The sequence below is a fragment of the Anabrus simplex genome, chromosome 3 (assembly GCF_040414725.1).
Source record: "Anabrus simplex isolate iqAnaSimp1 chromosome 3, ASM4041472v1, whole genome shotgun sequence".
Classification (NCBI taxonomy): Eukaryota; Metazoa; Arthropoda; class Insecta; order Orthoptera; family Tettigoniidae; genus Anabrus; species Anabrus simplex.
In genome coordinates, this window is record NC_090267.1 from 396496287 (window position 1) to 396509545 (window position 13259).

The 13259-nt window shown below is 38.1% G+C and overlaps 1 protein-coding gene across 1 annotated transcript in view; it reads right to left on the reverse strand.

Annotated features, from left to right (window-relative positions):
* LOC136866424 (vitellogenin-4) overlaps positions 1–11625 on the reverse strand; it is a 252654-nt gene extending 241029 nt beyond the window's left edge. Inside the window, exon 1 of the mRNA XM_068226732.1 lies at positions 11566–11625. Coding sequence (XP_068082833.1) covers positions 11566–11581 — 16 coding nt within the window. The 5' untranslated portion in view covers positions 11582–11625. The remainder of the gene's footprint in view (positions 1–11565) is intronic.
* Between the last annotated feature and the right edge of the window lie 1634 nt (positions 11626–13259).

The window sequence follows — 13259 nt, forward strand, 5'->3', positions numbered from 1 at the left end:
ACACTTGTATAACTGTATATATAGTGGTCTCCAGCAGCACAGACAGTTTTATGATTTTATCATTCTTGCGGGTAACTTCAATTACAACTGAGCTCGATAGCCGCAGTCGCTTAAGTGCAGCCAGTATCCAGTATTTGGGAGAACCCCACTGTTAGCAGGCCTGAAGATGGTTTTCCATGGTTTCCCATTTTTACACCAGGCAAATGCTGGCGCTGTACCTTAATTAAGGCCATGCACAAAAGTCATCTGTTTCTTGACCTCTCTTTTCTTGTTAGATAACCTCTATCAATTTTAAATCTTGTTGTTGCTATCCTTTCATTCACAAAGGAATAAAGGAAAACTTTATGTTTATACTTCTGTTCAGCTACAATTGTTACACCAGCCATAAGCACATAATTGCCTACATTTACAGTTTCTATAGATTCCTTTGTTTCAGTTATTTCACCAATACTACCCTTCCAGCTTTGAAGTTTCTGTTACAAATCCGTTTCCTTCATGTCCTCTGACACTCCAGGTACCTACTGTAATTCTGCCCATTGTATCAAATTGTTTTTCATTGCTGGGTCATCACAGGTCCTATTATAATAATATTTAGTGTTATGTCTCACTAACTATTTTTTATGTTTTTTTTTGGAGATGTCAAGGTGCCATAATTTTGTCCCACTGGAGTTCTTATTTACTTGTCAGTAAATCTACCAACACAAGGCTGGCATAATTGAGTACCTTCAAATACAACCGGAATGAGTCAGGACTAAGCCCGTTAACTTGAGGAGTTTGAGAGTAGAGCTTTTAAAGAAATGAAATATCATAATACAAAAACTGGAATTGAAGGGGATAATTTGGGGCAAATATTCATTTTTAGGAATTTGGAATAATTTATCAAGGGAAATCTTCAATCAATTTCCCAAGTTCTTTGAAATAAGTTAAAAAAATACTAGGTAAAAATTTTGATAAGGAATCTGCCATCTGGGTGACAGCCCTAAATGAAGATCAATTTTAAAATATAGACTATTATGACCACTAAATGACATTATTCGGGGATATTAGGTTATGTTACAACTACTGTAGGCTGACACTTTTCTATCTTACTACTAAGATTGTCTTCAGAGCAATAGGAATGAGTGGCAAATGTCACTCCATAGTAAGTATAGTAATTAAACTCATGATGTAAAGATCCTGTTAGAAATGTTGTTCATTCCAAGGTCTCCAGAGTCAAAGAGAAAGATGTTGAAGACTTAACTATAGACAGAAGCCATGATCTACTTAACATATAGCTGTTCCCTTCATTTATTCAAATGTTTAGCAATTTCATGTCACTACTGATCTGCATTTAGGGCAGTTGGCCAGGTGGCAGATTCCCTATCTGTTGTTTTCCTAGCCTTTGCTGGGCTGAGTAGCTCAGACGGTTGAGGCACTGGCCTTCTGACCCCAACTTGGTAGGTTTGATCCTGGCTCAGCCTCGTGTTGGTAGATTTATTGGTACGTAAAAGAACTCCTGCAGGGCTAAATTCCCGCACCTCTGAAAACCGTTAAAGTAGTTAGTGGGATGTAACGGCAATAACATTATTAGCCTATTATTTAGCAATTTCTATCACCTCATGAATGATTATAAGTGTAAAACGTTTCTCCTTACAAACGACAGATGTTGCATAAAAAATGATCCGATTGTCATTATGTAAGGCATATTGTGCCACAGCAGACTTCTCTGGCTTGCAAAGATGTAAGTGCCTGCAATTTTCCTTAACCCTTGTTACTACATTCCTACAGGTTTAGCAAACATAAAATGATCCATAGGAACAAGAAATCAAACACATTTCAGCACAATTTAAACCAATAGAAGCAGACTTCTCTGGCTGGTAAAGATGCAAGTGCCTGTGATGTTCCTTGAAGATGAAATAAAAATTTGATTTTGATTACTGTTCCACTCCAATTACTTACTGTATACGGAAATTCTTATTTTATTTTCCCGTTCTTATGCTACTCTAATTGCATGAACAGAACTATGGTTAACATCTAATTAGATGGAAAATTGTTAGAACTATCCTGTTTCAGTTGAAGAGATATAGGTTAGGTCATAATGAAATTGTAGACACCAAATACTAAGGCCAGAAAGTTGTTCATCAATCAATCACCCATACACTGGAACCATAATCTAATTGGGGTCTTACCAATGTTTTTTTGTCCACTGGTCATCACATTGTCATGTTCGTCCCTTATTAAATGCTCTAAAAATTCCAAGATGTTAGCGAGTCACAATGGATCATGGGAGACTACTAACAAAAATGAGGGCTATTGGTCTAGACAAAAGAGTAACTGAATGGGTGGCTAAATATTTAGAAAACATATTTCAGAGAATTGAAGTAGGTAAAAAAAAGTAAACTCGTGTTCTTATCCCGAGGTGGTGCAGCTCTTATCAGGCACACCCCCATTGGAGGTGAGCTGCATGTACCATTTTAACCACATACCAGCCCTCCTGCCATTCTTAAATTTCTGGCAGTACTGGGGATCGAACCCGGTCCTCCAAGTATGGCAGCTAATTACACTAACCATTACGCTACGGAGGCGGACACTGAAGTAGGTGAAGCATTATCTGATCCTGTAATGATAAAGAGGGGCATGATAGCTATGCGACACCATTCCCGACATCTCACCAAACAAGATTTTCATAATGAAGTAACATGCCATCGGTTCGGATTTTTCATGTAAACTGTATATTTCGTAGCTTATGATTTAGATTAAGTCACTTTGAACTCCATGTTTCATAGGCTGCTAATTCTATTTGTGAAATATGTTCTTTATGAATTTTTAAAACTTGCTGCAATACATATATTACAAATTAACTAAAATATTATATTACACAAATGGTATAAACTAATTTTGTAGATTTATCTTCCCTATTCTTTTATTAATACCTTTATATTCAGAGCTTCCCAGTTTCCTAGAGAGGAGAGTACAAAATCAGCGATAAAGAATACGGAACTTAAGATAGCATACAAGTATAAAGAAACATTCACATATAAACATATAAACTAGATTTATTATATATTATCTTTAGGAATGATAGAATAAGAGAGACAACAACAAAAAAATTGGGGAGGTAAGGATGGAGAAAGATTGAAATATTAAGAGAGGCACATTCAAAACAAATTTTATGTTGAAAATCAAGGGATAAAATTCATTATGCTACAATCAGAATTTGTTATATATATACACCCCATCATTTTTTAAAATTATCTTTTTATGAGGGAGTGATAATTTCCTTTCATGGTGCACTTTTTAGGATAGCTGGCAAAAAAGAAAAGCACATGCTGAAAATGTGATTAAAGAAGACGTTATGAAGATAAAAATTTAGATGACAACACACAAATCCCAATACACTGTTTTAACAGTTCTTATAAACTCTACATCAGTATGTCAAACACGTGGCCCATGAGCCAGTACGTCCCCAACCCCACTTTTGAATTTAATAAATAATTTTCCTTTAATACATCATCATCATCGCCATCAATATAGTTCTTCTCCACTTCATCCTGACCCTTCACCATTCCTCACCCAACACTGTGTTCCAGTCCAGGTTGCATTGTCCTATGCTGTTCTTCATAGAGTCCATCCATTGTAATTTAATCTTGGTCTCTCTTGTCTGTTCTTCCCTGTCATCTGTCTTTCCAGTCTTTCTTCTTTCATCTGCTTGACATGTCCAAACCTCCACAATCTGCTCTGTTCCGGTTTGTCTTTTTTTTTTTTTTTTTTTAACGTAGTCATTTCTCACTCTATCCCTCCTTGTCTTCTGTACCAGACTCCTCAGGAATTACATTTCAGCTGCCTGTACTCTACTCTCATCTCTCTGAGTCACTGTTCAGGTTTCTGCTGCATACTTAATTATAGGCAAACAATATCCCTTGTACATTACCTTTTTAGCCTTCATTGATACATCTTTATTTCATATTAATCTCTGTACCTGATGGTAAAAGGGACTCCCGAGTTGTATCCTTCTACTAATTTCCATATACAGTCTTCTATTTTCTGTCAGTTCACTTCCCAAATATTTAAAGTGTTCAGTGTTCTTCTATTTCCAGTTCTGTCTCATTTTCTGATGGCTCCTGTTCCTTCTTTACTTCCTCTAATCATTACCATTGTCTTGCTCTTCTCCATGTTGATCCTCAGTCCCCATTGTTCAATCCTTTTATTCAGTACATTCAGCTGTTGGTGTACCTCCTCTTCAACTTCTCCCCAGATATAAATCATCATCTGCAAACATCATTGCATTCATTCCTTCCCCTCTATTATCTCTATTATCCTCCCTTGCTGCCTTATTTACTATGTCATCCATCACCATTCTGAACAGTAAAAGTGACAACACACTCCCTTGTTTTAGTCCATTGTCAATTCCAAACCATTCTGTTTTATCCACTTTTGTCTTCACACAGCTGCAATAGTTATCATTCTTTCCATCCACTGCCAATGCCCATGTGTGTCAGGCTTCCCCAAACTTTTGATATGGAGACAATGTCGTATGCCTTTTATAAGTCTATAAAAGTCATTAATATACTTTTTCCATGATCTGTCTCAGAATAAAAATGAGTTGACTTTCCACTTCTAAAACCAAATTGTTCCTCTTCCACCTTTTCTCTAATTCTTCTTTCCAACATCCTTTCCATTATCTTGGCAACACGGGGGGATGGTGATTCCTCATTTGTTAGTGCACATCTTCTTATCCCCTTTCTTGAATATTTGTATTATGATCCCTCTACCCTCAGGCACTTTTCTCTCTCTCTCTCTCTCTCTATACACACTTGAATATTCTATAAGTCCACTGGAGTCCTGCTGGTCCTGCAGCCTTTATCACTTCTATGACTACTTCACATCTTTTTAACTGCCCATTCCACCTCTGTCATTGTAATGTCTGATTCCTTCTGTTACTTCTTCTATTCCTACTGATTGGATGCCTTCTTCACATGTCTGGTTTCTCACGTTCAGCAGTTTACTGTTATATTCTTTCCATCCATTCATTATATCTTCTGGTTCTGTCAGTATTACTCCATTATTCTTCACATATCCTGTGTTCACCATTTCATTCCTACAGATCAAATTTTCTTTTACTTCCTCGGTCAATGTTTCCCAACTTCTCTTCAGCTACTACTTTCCTGCAAACTCGTTTCGCTTTCATGTATCTGGCTCAACTCTCTTGTCTTTTGTGTTTTCTATTCCTTACAAGTTTTCTTCTTTTCCTTTATCTTTCCACCATGTTGTCTCTTTCTCTCTTACATATCCTTATGTTCTGACACAAATTTCCCTCTGCATACCTTACAAATGCACTCTTAAAATTATTCCATTTCTGTCCAACATGACTAATATCTGTCCTTGGTATCAGTTTTTGTAATTCTTTCCTAAACATTCTTCTCCTTCAAACTCCAGACTCTTAGTTTTTATTTCTCTTTTTTCTTGTAGTTTTATGACCTTGCCTACTTTCAACTTTGCTATTACTGTTCTATGGTCCCCCCAAAAGCTTCCTCAGGCATAGCTGCAACATTCATATTTCTTTTTGATGTCCTTTTTTCCACCAATATGTAATCAATGTTTTCATTCTTGTGTCTCCCCATCCATACCTGGTAAGGGCCGATGACGTAGATGTTAGGCCCCTTTGAACAACAAGCAAGCATCATACGAGGATTAGGGCAAAAGTCATAGCAACTATTTTTTTTTCTTGTAGATATGTGAACGGATCACAAACGTATATGTGTTGTGTGGAAGTTCGGCAGGGATTGTGTGTATGCAGAACAACAGATGGCTCTGTGATAGCTGGTAGTAGCACAGCGAGGGCTGTGAAATCAGTCAGTTGGTGAGTGTCGTGCGAGATGGATGTAACCCGTGTTGAGCAACGCGCTTACATCAAAATAGCCGTTCTCCAAGGGAGAAATGTGATGGAATGTCACAGGGGATTAGTGGAAGCCCTTGGAAATAATGCCCTACCATACCATACAGTAGCACGGTGGGTAGGAAAGTTTCAGCAAGGACGTGTGTCAACCAGTGATGAGCAACGTTCGGGACGGCCTGTCAGTGGGCGGACCAACGTGGCACGTGCCGTCACCGAGCAGCTCCTGGATGAAGACAGACGATGGACGCTACTGGAGTTAGAGAGGGCAAATGGCATCGAGAAACGCACCGTGCACAGGATATTGTGTAATGAGCTGCAACTGTGCAAAATCGCGTCGCGGTGGGTACTGCATGTACTGACAGAAGTTCAAAGGTGGGTGCGCTATGCAATATGCTCCGACCACCTTGCACGCTGGCAACAGGACGGCAATCAATTCTTGTCACGAATAATCGCCATCGATGAATTTTTGGGCCAGGGCATACGAACCAGAACTGAAACGTCAGTCCGTGGAGTGGCGACAAGCTGGATCAACAAGGAGGCAGAAGGTCCATCAGAATCCTTCCCCAGTCACATTGATGGTGATCGTCGCATATGATGTCAGGGGTTTCATTGTTTGCCTCTTTGGTCCACACGGCAGAACAGTGACCGCACAGTACTACAGACACTTCCTGGTGCGACAGGTATGACGTGGCGTTCGGGAGAAACGTCCGGATCTTGTAGTCAGTGCAATAATCCTGCACGACAATGCAAAACCACATAAAGCAGAGTGTGTAGGGCAGCTACTGCGACGTTGGGGATGGGAAGAATTGGTGCACCCACTGTACTCTCCCGACATTTCGCCCTGTGACTTTGATCTCATTCAAAAGATAAAGGAACCACTATGGGGTAGGCAGTTTGCAACATGAGAGGACATTGCTAATGCTGTGCGCCAACAGGTGACCCGATTCACACATGGTGCGGCAAAAGCTGAGGCAGATGGTACTCAGCACCTCCCACATCGTTGGCAGCATGTTGTGTCAGTAGCAGGGGACTACTTTGAGGGTCTTTAGGCCCAGGTTTGTCATGTCAATTTTATGTGTACTGTGTTGTCATTCTTTTGCACCGGGAAGGCCATACTGCCCTGTATACTACCATAATAAATTAGTGTGTTATGATATTTCAGTGCTATTCATTGTCCACACATGTAGTTAACACCTTGTCTTTTTGTCTGTATATGTCATATTTTCCAACCAGACTGGTATCTTCAAGAAAAAAAAGTTGCCATGACTTTTGCCCCAACCCTCATACCTGGTAATCTTCTGGCTATTTTTCTTCCTGAACCATGTGTTTCCTGTTACTACATAGTTCCTCTGGCAGAAATCCAGTAACATATCCCCTTCTTGATTCTTGTTGTCATATCCATATAGCCTGAGAATTTCTCCTCTTCCCACTTCTGCATTCAGATCTCCCATTATCATGTATCAGAAATGTTAGAGGAACTTGGGTGGGAAACTTTAAGTAAGAGAAGGGATAAAACTAGACTTATAGGATTACTTATAGGATTATATAGAGTCTATATAGGAGAAGAAGCATGGGGAGATATCCGTGAGAGGCTTCAGTTGGAAATTAATTATATCGGCAGAAATGACCACAAGTATAAAATTAGAAGGCATTTTAGCATAAGCGACTGGGGTAAATTTTCAGTCATTGGGAAGGGCATGAAGGAGTGGAACAGTTTACCAGGGGTAGTATTTGATCCTTTTCCAAAATATGTACAGATATTCAAGAAGAGAATGAACAGCAACAGGGAAAATAAATGAAATGTTAGAGGGCATTCGACCAGTGCAGGCTATTGTAAATAAAAAATTTGTGTGAAAAAATTAATTCCATCTCCTGGTCCATGGAGTTTGGACAGCCAAAGTAGGGGACTGCCTGTAGGGGTGAAGTACAGCGGGGACTTCGAGGGACCTGGGACCGCTACGTTAGCTGTGAAGGCCCTTCAGGAACTCTGAAAAGTGGTGGCAAAAGGGGCTCTGGTTAAGACGTAGCAGGTCGTTATGCTACTTAGGTTCCAAAATGGGTTTAAAAAAAAAAAAGAAAGAAGTAAATAAATGCAATGTAAATTTTAATCTTATACCAGCTGCATAGTATTATTTGAAGTAATTCCACATACTGTATATGAGTTGACTATGTTTGTAAGTATAGGAGATATTATAAGTAGAATTTTGTAAACAATATAAATTTATTAAGGATGGTCTGTTTGTATAATAGAAAAAATTATTACCATAAATTGTATATTATTGTATACTAGAAATACTTTCTTCTTCTCTTGTGAATTTAAAATTTAGTGCTTGACAATAATGTATTTTAGTGTACCATTTGCCACCGAGGTAGACACCTCATTTGCAAATAAAGAGATTTTGATCTGATTATAATTACTTTCTCGTCTTCTATACATTTCTCCACTTCTTCAAGGAATTGTTCTATATTTTTATTTCCAGTTTGTGGAGCATATACTTGGAACAGATCTTGTGTTCCTGTTTGAAACTGTATCCTTGCTATGATAATTCTGTCATCGACCTTCTTCACCTCCTCCACATATTCCAGGATATCCTTTCTAATGATCATTCCTACTCCATTTACTGCATCCTGTTCTCCACTGTAAAACAGCCTGTACTCTTCCTTCAGTTTTCTTTCCCCTCTTGGTCTACATTTTGTTTCACTAAGACCAAGGATGGCTATGTACTCCTCTTTCATGAACTCTATCAGCTCTTCGGTCTTGTCCGTCCTGATTCGGATATATTGTAATACTGGTCACCCAATTCTCACAGCTTCCCGAATATCTGAAGAACTGCGCATCACTTGCAGGGGACGCCCTAACACTTTCCAAGGCCGCACCATGTTTGCACTCATTTTTAGGTTGTTGTTACAATGGGTTTGTCACTCCCAAAGGCATTTTAGAGCTGCTGCCACCAGCATTTGATGAGACCAATCCCAACATGGAGTACAGACACCTTCTGCAGCTGCCCCTAACCTGGGGACAGACACTTCTTGATGGTTTCCATTGTCATTTCCTACACTGAGGGGACAATTGCTCCACCTAAGAGAACCCATTCCTCGAAGCCGTTGGTCCTCTTAGGAGGTTGATGTATTTCTTGCCGCCCGACACTTGGTGCAGAGTCGCCTACTGTATAATCTACTCTATTACTGTAGTGGAATGGACGAGCCAGACAGCAACCTTTAATATAAAATAAATATTGTTTGGAATATCAGTTTGCTGTCAGCCCAGATGACAAGAACACTCTTAAAATATTCATACATATTATACAAGTCTGAAAATAATGTAAGATGGCATTTGCATATTCCTCAAGTACAAAAGTATTATGAATGTTAATGCACTGAAAGCTTTTAAAGGTTAGTCTGGGACTGATTTCTCTCAATCACCCCTCTCTTTGCACCTGCTACTTACAATAGGTCTTGTAGTAACTCACCACATATCTTAATCTTGTGTTGTCATTCAGTCAGTGTCAGTGGGATGCCAGTAAGGAACTACGGAACATTTATGTAACTCTGGATTCTAAAAATAAAGGTGCCAAATCTCAAGTAAAGAGTAATAGCAAGTGTTTAGTCTGTCCTCCAGACAACTCCCATCTATCAAAATGTGGTTTGAAACATTTATGTTTATACATTTCTAAATATTCAAGTATGATTTGATAGAATCTGATGATGTTCTTTCAAGAACAAAACATGTCATTCTATTTTAATTAAGTTTTTCTTTTTTTTTTTCAAGTAAAATACTGTCACCATGTGTGTTTCATTTTCAGGCAGTTTATAAATTTATTACTCAAAATTAGTTTTTGGCAGAGTGAAGAACCGAACTGTTAAAAATTGAGTTGAAACTGAAAAGAGAAGGCTTCAGATAAAAAAAAGAAAATTAAAACATTGAAAGAGTAACCACTTTTAAATACCTGGGTGCTACTGTCACTGAACAACTTGATCCTGAGAAAGAAGTGAAACAGAGGATAGCAACAGTATGAAGAATATTTACAAAAATGAAATTTTTCTTTTGTAATGACTACCTAAATTTAAAACATAGACGAAGGATGGTCCAATGCTATATATGGTCAGCCTTGTTATATGGTATGGAAACATTGACCCTCAAGAACATATCAGTGAAACACTTGGAAGCCTTTGAAATGTGGATCCACCAGAGGATGATCAGAATCTCATTGGTTGCTTGATTAACGAACCAAGAAGTACTCAGAACAATAAAGTGCCGGAATATTTTTTACCTCGGCCACATCCTCAGAAATGACCATTACCCAATCTTACAGTGGACTGTACAATGCAAAATACAGGGTTGAAGTGATATTGGGGGAAGGTGAACATCAACGCTTGGAAATATCAAAGAAATAGACTGGAATTCAGTGTTGAAAGTCTTTTCCATCTAGCAAGAGATCGCACAGCATTCGCCAAAGTGATCGCCAACATCAGGAGGAATTGATATGGTACTTTGAAGAAAGAAGAAGCTGCACTGAGAAAAAATGTGGCACAACAGTCTATTAAGGTTCTTGTCCTGCCGAGATGGCTGTGGCCAAGCCAGATGACCTGCTAATTCTGGGGGCCATGTGGTCTATGCGACAACATCCTCAGCCGTATTGCAGCTCCTCAGTTGGTCTCACAAGGCTGAGTTAACTCCGTTCCAGCCCTCAGCCCAGAATTAAAATCCCTGGACTGGCCAGAAATTAAACTGGGGCCTCTGGGCGAGAGAGAGGCAAACTACCTTTACATCATGGGGCTGGCAATCAGCATGTGAACTTCTCCAAATGTATGTGTAGTTTATGAATGGTTTAAATCTTTTGTGGTTCTTAATGCAGAATTTTTATTCTGGTCTGTCTTCCAGGCTAAAAATCATTGCAATACTTTTGAGTTATTATTGATGCAATTGAGATGGTAGCTGGTAAATAAAATACAAAGTATAAATATGCCGGCCAAGCTTACATCCAAATTGTATGTTCAGTCCTCAGCCCGAAGGCTGGTTGGATCCTCAAAAACTTTGCCATTACCTGTCATAGATGGCCTAGGCATCAATGAAGAGGCATACTAGGGAAATGAGGAGTGAGGTAGTTTCCCACTGCTTTCCTCACTGAGCCAGAAGTTGCTATTACATATCAGACTCCCAAGCTCATTGAAATGCATGCTCCAATCGAACCTATGTGCAACATTTTCACACCATTCATAGCACAGACTGGCTGCATAAGGAATGGCATTACTAATCACCAACAAAGGCTACATCCAAATTACAGAGTTAATTATTACCACAAAAACACCTCATGATTCAAAGAACTATTATGACCTGCTTGTTAATACTTTGTGAATAGTATATCACCAATACATATCTGACAATTCAAATCTTCAGTCTTTCAAAAATAAAGAGAATGGAAAATTCTTCCCTGATGAAGGTCATGAGCTTGGAACACAACAGTACAATTCTAATTACTCTGAAACTATAAAACCCATATTTTCAATCATTATTCTTATTCCGAACATCCATACCAAAATTATTACTACCAAAATGTAAAGTAAAGGATCCATAAAATGTACATTAAATACTGAGAGAAGAGGCAATTAATTCTATCATATATATTTGGAAACTGAAAAAGAAGAGAAAAGTTACTTATACAGAAATAATAATTCAAAATCTTTCTTACCTCCAGCTGACAGCATCTTGCTGCTGGCCTCAACTTCTCTAGCTAACTTTTTCAGTTGGCTAAAAGAAAGATCTGATAGATGACCTTGACCTTTGTTGTGACGGGGATGATGTAGAGTGGATCTGATAGTGTGTTGTTAAGGCTAAAGTTCATTAGAACCATCAGTTACAAATCAAACTAAGAGCAAGCTGAGCAGTTAATACAGGGCAGCACAAATTTAAGAAGTCACATTTTCAGTTATTGAACAATATATCATTTTACTCAGTTGAAAGTCAGTGTACACAGTCACTGATCATACATTGCCTTCTAAAGCACACGGGACTGAAAAAAATGATATATTCCTATGCAATTTGTAATTATTAACAATTAATAGAATGTTTTGGATTGAATAAATGTTTGCAGGCAAAAAAAATCAGAACCACACTTCAGAATACCATTTACACAGTTGCTTCCCTATCACTGACTTTAAGGATCTTTTAGAGTAGCCTGTAATAAATTTACTAAGATTATACCCTTGTTATTACAGGCCTGTATAGCTACTGTCATGGTGGAGGTGTTAGCCTCTACAGCAGGCTTAAGCTATGCCATGTAGGATTTAATTCCTGGTGCAAAGTTTAGAATGAGGAACACACAACTTCTTGAAGGCAACTGAGAGGAAAATTTGATGAAAGAAATTGACTATTTTGCAATATTTGATGCCATTTCTTTTCAGTTTCGGCTCAGTTAATTTATAACTGTACGATTATTTAGTCTGTTGAAACTAATTTATGAATACACATTTAGAAACTGCCTGAAGAAAAAAAATTCAGTTCCCATCTTTTTTTTTTTTTTTTCAGGTAGTTTCTAACAACTTAATTCTCTAATCGAATTTTCTTTTTCAGGTAGTTTCTAAATTTATTTACTCATAAATTAGTTTCAACAGACTGACAAAGCTAACAGTTATAAATTAAATAAGGTTGAGTATGTAGTTTGTATAACTGTAGATGGAGAGTTGAAGTCCCACTATCTGCAGTCTTGAAGATGGTTTTCCATGGTTTCTTATTTTCACACAAGGCAGAACTGCTGGTACCTTATTTAAGGCCAAGACCTCAACCTTTACAGTCCTGGGAATTTCTTATTCCAGCACTGCTGATAAGCTGTCTGTATTAATGCAACATTAAACAGAAAAAAATGGGTGCATCCTATGTAACTACGCTTTCTCTTTTCAATTTCAAATAAATATTGTACCAGGATGGTACAGAGGTACATAAGAATAATGGTCAATGCCGTTTCCCCAGCATTGACATCACAGCCACACAGATTATTTAAAAAAAAAGGACTTTATATGCAATGATTACATGAAGCCATTAATAATAATAATAATAATAATTATTATTAATACACTCATGTTCATAAAAAACCAGAACACCTTGAAATACTAGAGATAGGAAGTTCATATTCACAGGACACTAGCAGTTTCCCGCTGGCTCCGCCCGCAATGTACAAAGAATGGTACTGTTTGCTACTATCCTCATGGATGTATTTGCAAAGTTTTGAGTTAATGAAATAAAGCACATGATCTGCTGTGGTAACAGAATGTAATATTATGTCAACAAAACACTTGAAAATACATCACACAAAGAAATGGAATTAAACATTCCTTGGAACAACACTACACGCCGAACTGTTAAAAAGTCCTTCAAAGGTCTTCATCA